The sequence below is a fragment of the Hemisphaericaspora subhashii genome, assembly GCF_019202705.1.
Source record: "Hemisphaericaspora subhashii strain CBS 10753 chromosome Unknown scaffold21, whole genome shotgun sequence".
NCBI classification, from domain to species: Eukaryota; Fungi; Ascomycota; class Pichiomycetes; order Serinales; family Debaryomycetaceae; genus Hemisphaericaspora; species Hemisphaericaspora subhashii.
In genome coordinates this window covers 1-17,570 of record NW_026057348.1, presented here as the reverse complement: position 1 = coordinate 17,570, position 17,570 = coordinate 1, and the positions used below count along the sequence as shown (strand labels likewise).

Genomic DNA, 17,570 nt, shown 5'->3' with positions numbered 1-17,570 from the left:
CGAAATATTGAAGAATGAAATAGAAACAAAATAAAAGAGTTACAGAACATACATAATACGGAATTGAAATGATTGAAATGCAAGCGGAAATAACAACAATGGCACCACCCGTCTAAAGCATAAGAAGTGCCAAGGCGTAAATGATACCACCAATACTTAAAGTAGTCGCCAAGTTCTCAGAACCATTTGAGGTAGACAGATCAGTGGAGCTTGCGGTACCTGAAGATCTGGCACTAGAACTGCCGTCGCCGGATGTGCCACTTGAGTTATTATCATCATCACCTGTGTTGGTAGATGGGGCTCCTCTGCCACTAGCAGTATCTGAATCTCCTCCTCTTCCTGTAGCACTAGCAGAGTCGTCGTCAGACTTGTTGGAATCATTTGTAGTTTTTGAGTCTTTATCAGTAACAGAACCAGTTTTGGAATCGTTGTCGTCGGTAGAAGATTTACCATTGCTACTCTTTTCATCTTTATCACTACTAGCTGATTTATTATCCGATGATGAAGTTTTCTTGTCGTCGGCCTTTGATTCTGATGTATTCTTATCATCCTTCTTTGTTTCAGACGAGTCTTTGTCATCGTCTTTAGTTTCAGTTGGGATTGGGACGTCTGAGTATACACTTAAATTTTGGCAGAATGTTCTTTGCAAAGCACCAGGTTCGTTGTCACCAGCATCATAGGCAAAGTCAGGACAATTTTTAATACAGTCACTTAAGGTTTCCCAATATTTCAGATCTAATTTACAAACGCAAGCCATAACTGCAACAGCACTGTTTTCATCATAAGCATCTTCGCAATGCTCCATTTGGTAAGTTCCAGCTTCGACGCAACTTCCAGTACATGCCGTATTATCAGCTCTTTTTAAATTATGAATTTGCTTTAAGTCAAATGCTGTTGCAACAGCAGCTAAAAATATTATGTTCAAAAATTTCATTGATTTTTGGAATTTGATTCTTTTAGGAAGAGATTACCATTTGACTAGGAAATGGAATGGAAGTGAATAACCAAACTATATATACAAAATTAAGGGGGGTGTGCCTTTCCATTTTCGTCTGCGTCTTGTTTACAATTTTTATTTGAAAGTGGTCTTACATAACCACATTTTTACCGCCAAAAATAAAATAACTTTAAATTGATAATGCTTACTTTGTAGGATGATCATAGATCCTAACAGGAATTTCGGTAAGTTGCTGCATGGATCAGCCCGTACATTAGAATATATGTTGAACAGATATAAGGTTTTACTTAAGCCTCGTCACGGTTTGGTTTGCAAAAAGATTTACAAACATAATATTGCTGTTACCCACTGGAAAACTCGTTCGCGATTCAGAAATTTCAATTTCCGCGTTCAATACCTTATTCTGGAAAAATATAAATAATTTTAATAGAAGAATTTCTTGTTGAAACTAATCAAGTGATTCAATTATTATATATAGGTAAAATTTTATCAGTATTTGCATTCTCGTGATATTCTATAAACAAAGAAGTATCTTCCATGTGGCTGAAACCCACAAAATCAGAGCATAAAAGAAGAATATTTTATTCGTTTTGTGTTTAGTTTTATTTTCGATTAGTTCTCGCTTATTTTTCTCCCCCCACATATTTTTTCACCTCGGAGCCAAATCACGAACAAAGGATTTATTTAGTGGGGGCCATAATAAACTTTCTAAGCAAGATGAGTTAATGTGATAAAAGGAAAAGAATATTCTTACATGTAAAAGCGGTTTCAGGTAATGTTCAGAGCTCTTTCCTGTTGAAGTAGGCTATGTTTGCGTTAGAAATATTACGTACCACCGTCAGAAGAAAAATCTGCTGAAAATCTAACCAAATCGGAAGTAAATTTACCAAATTGAGTTCAACCAAAGAAACAGTTTGGGATTTTACAAGCGATATGCTAGATTACATATGTTCAACAAAGTCATACTCGTTAACATCTTATGGATTTACTAAATACTTGTTTTCACAAAGTCGCAATTACATCAGTACCTTGTCGATCAATTATGAGATCTTTCTGTATTGTTGATTCCCATTCCGTAATTCACAAATTAAAGAGAAGAGTTCAATGAAGACTTTGACCAAATTCTACTGTATAACCCAACACATTATATAATAGCCGGGGAATCTAGCTTTTGCAGGGTCATATCTAATTGTTGATACTACTTGCACTTGACACTAAACAAGCCAATTTAGGCTCCTTCCCTGTATAACATGTAGCGTCAATGTCGCAAAAAAAAATATAGCAAAATGCTTAGAAATCTTCGGAATTCAAGTAACATGTTGAATTTTGAGGTCAAAGCTAAAAAGTCGCCATTTCCGAAGGTGTATTTTTATTTGGACTCCTGCAAATTGCCATTTCGCAGCTAAGCTTGTGGAAAGAATACTTCATTTAAAAAGGATATTAAACGCAAAAAAAGGTAAATCAAGAATTCAAATGTGCATTGTTTTATATATGTACATTGCTCGAAAGATACTGGGAAATTACTTTGATTGATTTAAACTATAAACTAAAAGGAATTCTTCAAGTAGGACAGAATATCATCTATGGATTTCGATACAACTTGTTTCTCATCCTCATTGGAACTAAACTTATTAAATTTCATCACATGCAAACTCAATACACTAAGTTTGACAACTGTGCGGTAAATCAATTTAATTCCAAATCCATTTGGATTGACGTTTATGGAAAGTAGCTTTTTAGCTTCTTGAGAAAAATCATCCTTATCCAAGATCGAACCACCCATGGGAAGAAAATTCATTGGATTCTAATTTCTCATAAAGTATATTTGATTGCACACCTTTCAACGTAAATCAAGAGCGCCCATTTCGCCTTAATTAGATTCGAAAGACAAATTTCATTGACAAAGACAGCCACCAAGACGATTCAATATATCAAAAGTCAAAGTTCCCATATTTGGTTTTGCACATCAAGGGAATGAGACACGTTCAACTGGATTGAGATGTCGTAATATTTTCGATAGCGAAAAGCTGTAATATGTAGAAATTTAATTTCGGCTCCCAAAATATAGCACCTAAGGGATTCTAGTTCTGTCCAACTAGTCAGAAATTGTTGCAAATGTCAGGACACCGTTACTGCGGTTTACCGACCCAAATTTCCTTCTTGAGTTGATTTACCAGAATTTAACATAACATGGATCTAAGCCTCGTAATTAATATGCATCTAGGATTCACCCATAATCCAAACATGTGCCATTTTATGGGAATTTCTTACAGTAACCCAATTATCAGCTTTCTGGATTGCAATAAATCGATCTCGCATTCCTTTTATATTCCCGGAAACCAGCTATTCAGGGATGAAACCGATTGGTCTCGAATTACCCAGCAGTGACGTAATCACACTCCCACATTTCTCACCACCACATGTGTAAATTTAAGAACAAATGGATACACCAAAAAATGCTTTAAAGTGTTAACTAGTATGCTGGAATGGTGAGTAACCAAAATCTATCTGTTTAATCTCGTTCTTCTTCCACCAATAAACATTACTAATCGAGTTCCCTGCAAGATTCTCATTTGTTTCAAATTTGCAAGCAATAATTTAGGATTCGGAACATTCTTATTATAACATATGGAAATTTAAGCCTCCTTATCCCTAGAAAGTTGTTCGCAATTTGAAGTTGCGTTATTTATAAATAAAGGAGTTAAATAATAATGAACAATGCGGATTCCAAAAATAGAAATCAAATTACAAAAAATAATTGCCTCGAGGAAAATCCACTTTTTGATTCATCCCCGCTACTCGATCTATATTCAGGGGTTGTTTCCAGCAAAATAGTTTATACCAGCCTGGCTTCTGGGCGGGAGCGAGCTATTTCCAATCGTGTTCATCTTCAACGCAAAGAAATCAAATTTATCTAAGGAATTGCAAACGGATATTCAAAATTGTTAAGCTTAACTTTTCTCTCAAATGGTTGAACTTTAATCCTCTTACTTTATAGGATCACCTTCTCAATTACAGGGGTGGTTCATAGGCGGATGTCTCATTTCTGAATGAATAAATATTCAATATGAAATATTTATTATTAAATGACCTTATTGTTATGCACATTCTTTTAATTTAAGCTCAATTGTGTGAATGTTGCGGAAGAAAGTTCGGATGATTGATTTCCAATCGCCTTAGTAAATTAAATTAAGAATCGTGGGGCTAGATAGGAGCTATACATAATGAAAAATTTCATGTTTTGATTTTTCCTAGTTAAGATCAACGGAACAATAAAAACAAAGTTTTTTTCATCTCATATTTTTCTCATTAAATTTGCCACTTGACATACCTTAATTTATCCGGGATTTGTTGTCTAATATCTAATAAACTGAAAGAAAGTCTGAATTTGCTACAGTCAATTGAAATAGCATCAAGCTGATATCCATCGCCTTAGCAATCGAAATGGATGCTTAGTCCTTAAGATCCCGTATTTAGAATTATCCAGAGGATCGTAAAAATAATTAAAGATCCCATTGTTCTTTGAAAAATTAAAATGTGTATGCCATTAGCCCTATTCGGAAATCGAACAAGCATTGAACAATGAAAATACAAAGCCCTGGTACCCCATTTTGTGTTAATTTACCCATTTGATTATGGAGCATAACAATTGTGTCACATTGACCCTTCTATTATTAGAACAGGGGATGCTTAACCAGCAAGGAATGGCTATTTAAAGAGCTAAACTCTCCCCTGATTTTCAAAGTTGGAAAGTTTTTCATTTCCTTTCTCCTTTTCTTTTGTCAATTATCTTGAATTATATCAATTGAAATATCCACTAAACACAATGAAGGTCTTATCCGTCTTATTATTATCCGCTATTGCATCTGCTGCTGAAACTTCCTCATCCCTTGCTCCAGCTTGTTCTGGTAGTTGTGTGGTTGCTCAAAATCTTCAAATGGCTTCCTGTCGTGAAGAAAACATCTCCGAAGATTCTTTGAAGATTTTAGAATGTACCTGTAACTTATCAAGTGAATATTGGATTCAATTGAGTGACTGTGTTATAAACTGTCCAACTTTCGCTTCTGGTGCTCCAAAGACTGACCCAACTAGTTTAAGAGAATACAGCTGTAACGCTATCAAGCCATACACTACCTTCTCTGAAGAACCAATCCTCACCACTGATGACAGCAATGCTAAGGCAGTCACCTCTGCTGCTAACACCACCGAAAGTTCCACCCATAAGACAACTTCCAATGGTACCAGTATCACCACCCACGCTACAAGTTCTGAAACTTCCGCTACTACCAGTGGATCAGAAACCACTTCTCACACTTCTTCTACTGAAAAGGCTGCTGCTGCTGCCTTAGGTGTTGGTTCTTTAGTTTACTTAGTTGGTGCTGTTTTGCTTTAAATTGCCTAAATGAAGGTTAAGGTTTTCGCAGGACGATGGTTTTTAACTAATTATTCTTAATTCGATTGACTTTTTTTAATATAACTACGTAGCCGTTTTATATAAACACTTTTTAATTAACATTTTATATTGACTTTGTATTGTAATCCACGTAATTCTTAACTTACTTTAAAGTTTCACTCGAAATTGATCAAATATTAAACTTATCGTTGGTGTAAGAAGATACTTTGAGTAGCAAAAGCTGAAAAGAATGTCCCTTCATTTTGACTTGTACAATCTTACTTGAAGAGTCTGACAATTTAAGAAATGTTTCACATCGTTGGGAAATGGAAAGTGAATTCGGAATGTTTTGAAGATCGCCGAATATCTTGGAAAAATTCTCCACGTACTTTTTAGGCAATGTTTTGCGCGCCGCTTCTGTAACATGAAGTTTAAATCGGGGTACTATCTAATGTGGCTAATGTTTAACATTCATGGAGTAGTATCGGGTGCCTTTCGGTAGAGGTGAATTTAGACAAATATGAACAATATATTAAAATAAATATCGAGGGGTCCAACCACTTATATAAAGAAAACAACAACTGTACATACATAAAATTAATCTTCATTTACTATAACAAAGCTGCCAAAAACGCATAAAGAATAGTCCCTGGTTCCAATTTTAGAGCCAAGTTTCCGCTACCTTGTGTTATGGATGGATTTATTGTCTGAGAAGCTTGTGATTCCGAATTCTTAAACTGAAAAAATTCAGGACTATTGGATGTTGATTTTTTGCTGTTGATTATTAGGGTGCTAGAAGGTGTTGCAGCTTTGATGGATGAAGTGGAAAGACTACTAGAAAGTTTTCGATTCACTGAAGTTAATGTCTCGGAGATACTTTCGACAGTGCTTGTTTCGGTAGTTTTCAAAATATTATGTGTTGCTTTTGCATTGCTGAGGGCTTTCGTCTTCAAATTTGTCTCCAATGTAGTAGTGGCCTCAATGTTGGTTCCTGGTTCGACTTGACCTTCTGCACTTGCAACACCAAATCCCATTCCTTCCATAGCTTCTTGAATTGACCATGGAATTGTTCCGGAATATTCTTCAAGAACAGAGGAGTAGGTATCCGCTGCTCGACAAAATCCGTTATGTAATCCTTGTGGACTGGTATCACCGTTTAACCCTTCATAATATGGACAGAATCTTACACAATTACTTAGCGACTTCCAAAAGGGGTCTTGCATATTACACATGCACGTGAGAAGCTTTGTAGTGCTTTCAAAATCAACATCAATTTCCAGCCCACATTGATCGTCCATGAGGTCTGCGGCTGACATACAGGCTGTGTCGCAAGAGTCCCTTTTAAATAAGCCCCCTTTACCCAAAAACGAACCTGTAGCCGTACCTGAAACAATGCTTGCGAAAGTTAAACTTTGAGTGAAGTATTGCATTAATGTAAATGCTGACTAATTGAGGCAATCAACAATGAATTCTCAAGGAAGCATAATTCAACTACCAAAACGATAAACTCAGAGCATATTTATACAAACTTCCTCCATTGTTCAAGTTATAATTAGAAAGAAACAACCAGAAGATCAACAAATATTCATTTGGCGAAGCTTGATACTACAATTCTTGGGGCATTCTTATTTCTTTTGACTTACTTATGGTTAGAGTATCAAAGGCAGCATTCCAGAGAGATTATCATGATAAGAAGCAACGTAACGGATCGAAGCAGGCTTAGTAGGTTCAGCCCCAACCAACAAAGATTCAAGATTGTTTACGCGAAAAGGCTTTTATCTCTAAATTACTGTAACTTAAATTTTCTACAATCTGGACAGTATATACTGCCATTAGACCAAGGATGTGTTTTTAAAGATAGTAAGCAAGCAATGCTTTTTCTGTTGCTAAAAATAACCAATCGAATTCCAATGACTTTAAAAGTAGGAGGCGGGGAAAGCTGCTGGCCAATGATATACGTTTGTTTCAACTTTATCGCGTAAGTTACTAGTGGGCAAAGCTATATCTTCCAAATTTCAAAGTCATTCTTAATGAACTAACATGCAGGGTAATCCTTCAGATGAAACTTCACGGTGCTATGCATGGAAATAAGGTACGGCTATAACACTAAAAAAATATAAACGGCTGAAATCTTATTTTTCTATTCTTGGAAGAGATCGGTAGTTTTCTGATCCGAAAGAAGTTTCTACGAGGGTGTGTAAAATTTCAATGAAAGCATAATATGGTTTAGCCCAATCTTCAGTGCAAAGGCTACTAGTACTCAGTACTCATTGGTAATCTGAAAGTGATTCACCAGGGTTGCTTAAAATTTCTGGTATACTCACTCGTCAGAAATCTAATTTAGAAGCAAAACAGCAATTGGAGGTTAATATTTACTTAGGAGAATTTCAGCTCAATGCACCCGCAGATATTAACAGAATATAAAATATTTATTATGATACATACTGTAAAGAAAGCATTAGAGCTGGTCAGAATTAAAATAATAAACACAGAATCTTTGATTGTTTTATTTTTTTGGGATTTTCTAAGGATTAAAGTAAAGCAACTGCCATCAAATAAAGGAAGGAACCCACACCCATAGACATTGCATCATTCTTAGTTCCAGATGTTGTTTCTGAAGAAGTCTTAGACTCAGATGTAGTCTTACTTTCTGAAGCCTTTGATTCGGAAGATGTTTCAGAAGTAGTAGTTTTTCCATTGGTTGCACTTCCGTTTGTGGTTTCTTTAGTGGTTGCACTTCCATTTGTAGTTTCTTTAGTGGTTGTAGCTTCAAGTGTACTAGGAGAAGTTTCGGTCTCACCAGTGGCAGAACCAGCTGCATTTGCAAAACCTAATCCTTGATTCCCAACATTGTTGAAAGCAGAAGGGATTGAACCTGAAAATTCTTCAAGGAGTGAAGAAAATTCTTGTGCTGTTTGACAATATAAACTTTGTAAACCCAGTGGACTTGTGTCGATACCTTGAGTATCAATATCACTACAATCTTTGACACATGTACTTAAGTCATCCCAAAAACTTCCACCAAGATGACAAAGACAATTAAAAAATTTAGTGGTAGTTTCAAAATTTTGGCCTGAGACATCACCACATTCCTTAGTTATGGTATCACTGGCAGAAGGACAACCATTTGAACAGGTAGAACTTGCTCTTTTAGATAGTCCTTGTAGATCCTCATTTAAGAACATTAGATCGAATGCAGAGGCAAAAGTAGCAAGACTTAAGATTTGAATATATGATTTCATGGTGGTCGTTGAATTAAATTGATGAAATTAATTGAAAAAGAACTGAAAACGTAAGTAGAATTGATGACTTATTTATAATCTTTTTAGACGGAAGATCGTCATCTAAATTAGCCATTGTTTTTTTCATTGGTCAACAATCAATCTAGTTACGATGGATTTTTTTTGGTTTGCAACAATGGAAGTTTGAAATATTTTTTTACATGCAGTTTTGATGCACAAAAAATGCGGAGAGATTAAATAATAAAAATAAATTAAATTGGGCTTAAGAATTGCAAATATATTAGAAAAAAACCCTCAAAATCATTTTAAAACAATAGGGCTTAAGATTTAAATCAATAAACTAGAATGACTTTAATATAATAAAATGACGCACGAAAGCCCTCATTGCAATACGATATAACGCAGCCCTATTGTCTGATTGCTTAAACCTCAAGGTATAACAAAAGTTGATCTTATGCTGTTCGCCAACAAGGTGGTTGAAGATCTCTCTAAAATGTGAGAAGTAAAAGGGTATTTTGGTCAATTGGTTTTCGTTGAATTGGTTGAAAAGATGATCATGCAAGTATCAATCGATCAGATAAAAAATATAAATCGTAGATTGTAATCGAATTTCGTAACTGCAGAAATGGTACAGCCGCCTCAATTGACCGCTGTTTCATGAGAGAATTGATATTATAACCATTTCTCAAATAGGAAGGTGATACTTTTGGGAACATCTACACGTTGAACATCAGAACATACATAGTACTGGCGAAACAGGGACAGAAATTGTAAGGAGCCCCTGTTTGCCCCCTTACTATATACGTTTTGATGTTCAACGTGTAGCTTTTCCCAAAAGTATCACATTCCTATTTGAGAAATGGTTATAATATCAATTTTTTCCTGTTTCATAGCCCAATTGTCAATTTATTTTACATGACAGATTTTAAAAAATCTAAAGAAACTTCGCAAGATTACTTTATTCATATAAGCCGATTATTGGATATTGCTTACGAAAATGACTTAATAAATCATACATTCAAAGGCTCAGCCGTTTCAGCCATTGATTTTCCATTTTCCCCAAAAAGCAAGCCATTGATTGTGATTTCCACGCATGAATGATAGATGATCTTGAAAGATAACGATGAGCTTAAGTCTTCCGAGGGGATACATTATAAGATTTTCCACGTTCTCTGGTTGAAAATTTTATAATGACGAAATAAAGAATATTCTTTAAATAGAATGGGGCTTATTTAAATTCAGAGAGGTTGGGGTGACCGTTATTGAATTGGGGGACAATATGTCCCCTTACATTAAATTAAATTATTTCATAAGAAAAAAATGATGGTAATAGTTGAAAATACTCTTGTTTGACTTGTAATAAAATGCTTTATCATATGAATGAATAATGGAAATTGAAGATTTTAAAAGTGTGCAAGTGTTTGACATATGTTATCGTCTGTGTAGTGTTTCTTGGAATCAGATTTAGTACAAGAGAGTTTCCCTGAGAAGCGATATACTGTTCGTTTGCTGGAACTATTGTATATTTGCAATGCATCAATACTGCATTGAGTGTAATTACAGAAATAGCCGGTTACATTCGAAACTTGGATGTATTTCTTTCAATTGTACTAAAAACATCAATACATAAAATACAAAGTGTTTGGTCTTTCAATTGGATAAATTTGCAGTCAATTTGGACCCGGACAAAAATTGATAAAGTGCATATTGTTTTTCTGATACAACCATGACAAGAGTTTCTAAATACGTCATATGAATTTGGTTGAATATTTATTAATTTCTTACTTATAATTGGATGTACCTTTACCATCATTCATATCGGGCATAATATCTTCAGGAATCAATCAATTTCAATGTATTGGTTGCTTTAGAACCATTCATATTTATCTCAGTAACTTATAAAGAAGGTCTATTTTGCAATCAATTGCAATGCTATCGCAACAAGAGTCAGATAAAGAGAATATTAGTTGCGTTGTTCAAGCTTACCATCGCCAACAAAAAGAATTCGCAACCTCTTCACAAAGGAACCTAAATATAGTAATTTTTAGCGAGATAATATTTTGCCATTGTTCCCTCATCTCCAGATTTCATATTTTTGTGGGTGTGGTTTTACTTTAATACAACTTAAAATTGAAACTGAATTAATTAACTTTTCTTACTAACAATTTCAATCTGAGAATTCCAAAGATTGACATGTTCCATTTGATGAATAATGATAAAATATGAAGTGATATAAGTAGTTAAGTAATGTCTTTGAATTTATAAAATTGTAACCAAGTAACAAAAATCCCACTACAAAAGTCACGTGTCGCGTGTATTTAAATTCAAATTGCTTATCGCATTGTGAAGTTAAAATTTTGTTTTTGTTAGGTTGCTATAACCCCCTCCTCTACTAAATCCCCTCCTTTATCAATTTAACCAAAATTTATAGTGGCAATTATCCCAATTCAAATTTGTTTTCATTTTTATAATACAAATATTACATCTCTCTTCAGTTGTTGGTGTTTTTAAGAGTAGGGTGTTTTACATCATCAACAGAATTCCTGTCTTTTTATATTATTAGGTTGTTATCAAGTTACTTACGCGTGTTAACTTTCGATATCCTTATCATACCCCGCTCATAACCAATAACTAAACAACATCGACATCATTATAATTATGAACGAATCATCAACTCCATCTCCTAGACTGAAACCATCGTCAGAGGATCCACATAATATGACAGACGAAGAAGAACAAGAAAATAACCAACATGGCAAAGAATTGACACCTTTACCACAATTAAAGAAACTATTAAGTTCTCATCTGTCAATTTATAATGCTTTAAATAATCCCGATTTAGATACTTCATTAGCAATAGAAACACCAAGACTATTAACCCCTGATTTGTTTACTCAACAGCAATTCTCAATAACTTCCTGGCAATCCATTCCTAGTGAATTTCAGAATTCCCCAATCTATTCTCATGCTGCTTTATCTACTATGAAACCAATTGCTAAAACCTCCAGTATACTTTCAATTACTTCGGATGAAGAAATAATTACTGATTCTACCGTTGTTGTACCATCACCTGATTCTGTAATGGTATTTGAGACTGATGAAGAAGAAGAAGATGCTAATGAAGATGAATTGCCAGCCAATTCAGCCAATTCAGCCAATTTGAATTCGTTTATAATGCCTAAAATGTCAGTTTCAGCAAGTTCTGAAACTACTCAAACTAATAATAACAAACTATTTACAATTGTTGTTATTTCAAATTCATATAAATCAGAAATTGATCAATTAATTAAATCATTGCATAATCAATTCAATACTACAATTAAAATATTACATTTTAATATGAGTGAAGTAAATAACGATGAGAAATCAATATTGGAAGATTCAGATTTAATATTTATAATTAATGATGGTTCTACTAAAATTGTAGAATTTGTCAATTCAACAATATCAGATCCTATTCAAGAAATTTATCCGAAAATAACAATTGTTAATTTAATTACTGTCAATTATTTTATTAATTTATTTGAATTAATAAATCGTTTACATCCCTATCAGATTTGGAAAGCGTCATCATTGAATCAAGATAATTTGCTTCATAAATTTACCAGTTTTATCGAATTAGAATCTGATAAAGTACTAACCCCTAAAAATTCCCAACAACTTATCCCTAGAACCATGTATTCAAGTTTGGTATCTACTAAAAAACCTGATTATAAAATTATAGAAAAGCAATTCAAGGTTGATTTACAAACTTCTACCACTTTTAATGATCCATTAAAATTATCTAAAAGTTGTGGCCAAATTGAATTATTTTTCACCAATTTGAGGAATTTTTTCATATTGGATGATGGACTTGGAAGTAATAATAATACTGGTTGGATAATAATTAGCTTTACATTAGGAATAGGGTTTGGAATAGGTATAACTAGTGGAGCTATTTCTTTGATTGGGCATTATATATCCAATGGGCTTTGGGGACCTCCTCAAGATTCAAAACTATTGCAACCACAGGTGGTACGAATAGACTCAAATACAGTAACAATTGGGAATGATATGTCAACAAAGTTCAAATTAATGTTTGAAAAATTCATTGATCAAATGTTACAAACTTCATTTGTTTTATATACTCGAGAATTTTGTGAATGTTATTTGTTTGACTTTAGTTCTACTGTTATTGATTGTATTAGAGGCGGGTTAGAAAAAGTGTTCTATTATACAGCAATCATTAGTTAGGGTTTTATTATTTTCTATGTGCTTTTGTTTCTGGGCGTGTTTGTTTCTATTAATGTTATTACAGGTGTTTTATAGTAATAAGAAATCTTCTATTTACAAATTTGGATTGGTGGTGGGGGGTTCAACTAACCATAAAGCTAACATTTCTATAAAAGTCTAACATTGGATTCTCTCCTGTTTTAGTGGTAGTTGCTTCAGTATCAGCCCATTGATCAAGGAATTCACGATGTGATTCAACACGAGGTACTTTCCCAGTAACTTGTTTATATAATTCAGATGCAATGTTAAAATCGGTAGCAAACATAATATCAAAAAATCCTTGATGAACCATATATGTTGTTACATCTACAGTTCTATCTTTTAATACTGTTTGTACAACTGGTCCATTATAAACACCGGGTATAGTTTTTGGTAAATAATTAAAGTCAGAACATAATAAAGAATGATTTGGGAATCTATGTTTTAAAATATGGAAAAAGTGTAATAATCTTGTTGGAATAAATTCACCAGGAGTTAAATTATCTTTAAAAGGAAGTATTGAATTTTTCATTTTTAATTTAGTTGAAGAATGTAATAATGGATGTATCTTATCCTTATCGGTTAAAAAGGGAATTACACTCTTTATAGTCTCCATCTTTCCTCGAATTGAATTAGATTCATCTAAAATTGAAAGGGATCCACTTTCTCTTAAATTAAGATAGGCATTGGAATAATATGATAATTCTGGAGTAAAGAATTCATAAAAATCTCCATGTTCATCAATTAACACTTTTCCTTCAAATGGTTGACCAGTCAAATTATCATAACGAATTAAATCATGAGCAAAATTATCGAAAACTTCAAGAGCTATAAAGAAACAAGGTTCAGTCACAACTTTATCCCATTTAAATATCGATTTATTATAAATCTCTAGTTTTGAAGAATCCAATCCATGACTTGCAAGTTTGTTATTAAGGGCTTGCTTCATTTGTTTTGCAGCCAATTGACTTGAAATTTCAATAATTTTATATTTAGTTCTAGCATAAATATCTGGTTGATTTTTACGAATATAATTTAAGATATTACACATCAATGTACCATTTCCTCCACCCATTTCATAAATTATTAAATCTTCATATGGATAATTTCCATTTAATTTATAATTGACAAGAATATACCTTGCAAGAGCTTCTCCATAATGAGGTTGGAATAATTCTGTAGGGGTATGCCATAATTGTAATGATTTTTTAGTAGTTTGGATTTGACCTTTAGTAGCTTCTAAATCCATCTTATGAATTTGTAAAGCACGGTTAGCAAGTTTAGATCCCAGTGATTTTTGTTCAAGTAATTGAGGTGGAGCTGATTGTTGTTGTTGTTGCTGCTGAGATTGATGATCTTTTTGATCATATTTTGAATATGATTTCTGCCAATTGTCAATAAATTGATCAATATCTTTAATATTCTTATAATCAAATGGAGTATCAGGTTGATAGATTTCAACTTCTTTTGAGAAATAACCATAATTTGGATTATATAAAGAATCTTCAATAAAGTCAGAAGTAGACATTTTCACTCTTGTAGGACGATTGGTAAGTCTAGCTAGTTTATCTGAATTTGTCAATGGGTAACTATCAAAGACTTGTTGTGGTGTTTTATTTCCAAATGGATAATTGGTACTTTTCCTATAAATATATTCAATTGCATTGAATCCAGGATTCAGATTATCATCCTGTTGTTGTAATGGATGTGGTGCTCCTAGATCAGGGAAGGCAACCTTCTTTGGTTTACTTGTAATTGAACGTAAGGAATCATTTGAACCTGATACTTTAAATGCATAAGTATCCGGTCTAATTGAATATTCATGATGGAATCCTTCATTATCATCTTTCTTTCTATATATTTGAAGTCCTGTTGTTACATTCTTAAGTCCTTTGAATAAATACCGACGTTGTAGTATCAATCGACATGAATTGTTAGCAGGTTTACGTATAACAATCATCGTTACTTCTTTTTAATAAATATGGTCTTCAATTGGGTTGGCCGTCTTTACATTCAATCATGAGAAAACTTTTTTTATATTTTTTGTCTTGCGTCTTACTTCTTACTTCTTCTGGGTACATCTTATTTCCTAATTAGGAAGTCTAATAGAGAGGTTACTTGCATTAATACTATACTCCTGTTAACCTCTTTAGTTATTCTGTTAATAAGGATCAAATAAAAATGAATTCTTAGATCTAATGATTCATCTTATGGAGCATTCACAATCTATTGATTTATTCAAATGTAGGTTCAATCCATTTCCAATGTCGAATCTATAATGTGTTCACTACATGTCACAGGAAGAGAATGACAATATAATTCAGAAGAACATATACTGTCAACTCAAAATAGATATGGATTATTTATGAATTTTGACTAGAGAATCATTCTTTAAAGAAATTAGTATAATGGATTCAAGAAAAACATTGAGTATATATAACTAAAAAAAATCAAACGATAACACTAAGAATGAGCAAAAGTAAACCACTCCAAACAGCAAAGTGCCTATACTTAGAAGCAGAACCATCATAAGTAATTACAGGTACTATTGTCAGCTCTGAAGGTTTAGATGAAACTGATTTCTCAGAATGTGAAGCATCAATGCTTGACCCCAAAGCTTCGTTACTAGAACCTCCCAAAATCGTAGATCTATGAAATTCACCAATTGCAGTTCGACTTTTTGGAATTGTATGGTATTCTGTAATGGTCCCAAGCAATGTGACCGTTTTAGTCTTCAAATTATTGGGAATTTCTCCAGAATTTGGTTCAGGGAAGGTCGTTGTCTCAACAGCTATAATACGAGTGTCAATTACTTCGGTATTGAAATCTTTAGTAGATCCATGAGATTCCTGATTGCATGTAAGACAAGATGAATATTCGTGGCTACAGCTAGCACAACTATTTGAGTGTTTAGTCCTTCTGTCTGTTTCAACCTGTGATATCTCTCTTGAAGTTAACAAAGAAGACGAAGTCTTTAACGTGGTTGACGTGACAGGAATGGAAGAATTGACAAATGGTGGAATAGGTATAGTACATGTCGGACAGTACGCAGATGGCAAAACAACCACTGTTACCGATGTATATCCTTCAGCAATTCTTGAACTCAACATGTACGTGTGTGAGTCTGGACTGTTTGGAAGTTGGTCAGTCAGTGTTACAAGTGGGGACCCAGCTGATATTGATAGGATATTAGAGGACTCATTTAATGAAGATTGTGGGAGTGAATGTGGAGACTCTGCGGATGACGTACATGTTGGACAGCTTGTGGATTCTGTTTCAGATGATTCTGTTTTATGAGAAGATTCCAATGCTGTAGATGAAATATCACTTAGCCTTGCTAACGATGAACTAGTGGACATATTACTGGATGGTACCCCAGTCGACAGCATCCCTCGTATTGATTGATGTTCCGATTGACTAGATGAAGGTTCTGTAGAAATATCAGGCGAAGTTTGACTTTCATGACTTGTAGAAGGCTCTGTTGAAGTTTCCGTGAAACCTTCAGAAGACGATTCTCCGTTTCCTTCGCTAGCTGATGATTCCTCCTTCGAAGTTGTAGAAGATTGATCACTTTCCTCTCTAGATGACGATTCTTCTTTTTCACTTGTGGAAGATTCTTCAGTAGTAGCAATAGATGATGATTGTTCAGTTTCACTAGTGGTGGATTCCATAGATGATTCCTCTCCTTCACTTGTAGAAGATTGTTCAGTAGTAACAATAGACGATGATTGTTGCGTCTCACTAGTGGATGGTTCGATAGATGACGATTCTTCTTCTTCACTTGTGGACGATTCTTCAGTAGTAACAATAGACGATGACTGTTCACTTTCACTTGTGGATGATTCGCTAGATGATGATTCCTCTTCTTCACTTGTGGACGATTCTTCAGTAGTAACAATAGACGATGGTTGTTCAGTTTCACTAGTGGGCGATTCGATAGATGACGATTCTTCCTCTTCACTTGTGGAAGATTGTTCAGTGGTAACAGTAGATGATGATTGTTCAGTTTCACTAGTGGACGATTCGATAGATGACGATTCTTCCTCTTCACTTGTGGAAGATTGTTCAGTGGTAACAGTAGATGATGATTGTTCAGTTTCACTAGTGGACGATTCGATAGATGACGATTCTTCCTCTTCACTTGTGGAAGATTGTTCAGTGGTAACAGTAGATGATGATTGTTCAGTTTCACTAGTGGACGATTCGATAGATGACGATTCTTCGGTACTCAGCGAGAAATTGGTACTTTCGTCAGTAATTGTAGAAGAGTCTTGATCTTCAGTGCTGGATGGTAATTCCGTCGATTCCACGGAGCTACTGGTAGGAGTTTCCTCTGGTATCAAATCGATTACACTTGCCGTTTCTCCTGGTGGCGCCGTAACAGTAATCGTCGTATGGGGACCATTCCTGGTGCTTGTAGTCGTAACGGTCGGGATAGGCACCTGAACAACAATAGTAATTGTTCCAATACCTGTATCAATTGGCATAGTTGTAAGTTGAGTAGTAGATCCAGTGTAAGTTTGAGTCACCACTACTACTTGTTGACCATTGCCACCAGGGGAATCATTCTTGTACGGACTCCAGAGTATATCTTGCAGGTTGTTTGTTACATAATAGCTGCCAACACATTGGTATTGGTCAAGATATCTCACTCTATTCTGAACACCATTACGTACGTCCATAAATACCTCTGCAAAGGGAACAAACCCAGCTGGAACATTTGTAA

General features: G+C 34.3%; 6 protein-coding genes across 6 annotated transcripts; 2 read left to right on the top strand and 4 right to left on the bottom strand. All coding sequences in view use genetic code 12, as the record gives it.

Annotated features, from left to right (window-relative positions):
• Positions 1-112: 112 nt before the first annotated feature.
• On the bottom strand, positions 113-934 carry J8A68_004413 (uncharacterized protein; the record flags this gene model as incomplete). The annotated part of the gene is made up of 1 exon (XM_049408369.1): positions 113-934. The coding sequence occupies one exon, from the start codon at positions 932-934 to the stop codon at positions 113-115; it is 822 nt and encodes a 273-aa protein (XP_049262258.1).
• A 3,850-nt stretch (positions 935-4,784) lies between these two features.
• On the top strand, positions 4,785-5,351 carry J8A68_004412 (uncharacterized protein; the record flags this gene model as incomplete). The annotated part of the gene is made up of 1 exon (XM_049408368.1): positions 4,785-5,351. One exon carries the CDS (start codon positions 4,785-4,787, stop codon positions 5,349-5,351), a length of 567 nt encoding a protein of 188 aa, XP_049262257.1.
• A 611-nt stretch (positions 5,352-5,962) lies between these two features.
• On the bottom strand, positions 5,963-6,781 carry J8A68_004411 (uncharacterized protein; the record flags this gene model as incomplete). The annotated part of the gene is made up of 1 exon (XM_049408367.1): positions 5,963-6,781. One exon carries the CDS (start codon positions 6,779-6,781, stop codon positions 5,963-5,965), a length of 819 nt encoding a protein of 272 aa, XP_049262256.1.
• Positions 6,782-7,882: 1,101 nt separating this feature from the next.
• On the bottom strand, positions 7,883-8,593 carry J8A68_004410 (uncharacterized protein; the record flags this gene model as incomplete). Its single annotated transcript, XM_049408366.1, has 1 exon — positions 7,883-8,593. One exon carries the CDS (start codon positions 8,591-8,593, stop codon positions 7,883-7,885), a length of 711 nt encoding a protein of 236 aa, XP_049262255.1.
• Positions 8,594-11,251: 2,658 nt separating this feature from the next.
• Positions 11,252-12,826, top strand: J8A68_004409 (uncharacterized protein; the record flags this gene model as incomplete). The annotated part of the gene is made up of 1 exon (XM_049408365.1): positions 11,252-12,826. The coding sequence occupies one exon, from the start codon at positions 11,252-11,254 to the stop codon at positions 12,824-12,826; it is 1,575 nt and encodes a 524-aa protein (XP_049262254.1).
• Positions 12,827-12,947: 121 nt separating this feature from the next.
• Positions 12,948-17,570, bottom strand: J8A68_004408 (uncharacterized protein; the record flags this gene model as incomplete). Its single annotated transcript, XM_049408364.1, has 2 exons — positions 12,948-14,812; positions 15,330-17,570. Coding segments are annotated over 2 exons (4,106 nt in total), but the record flags the coding sequence as incomplete, so codon positions are not given.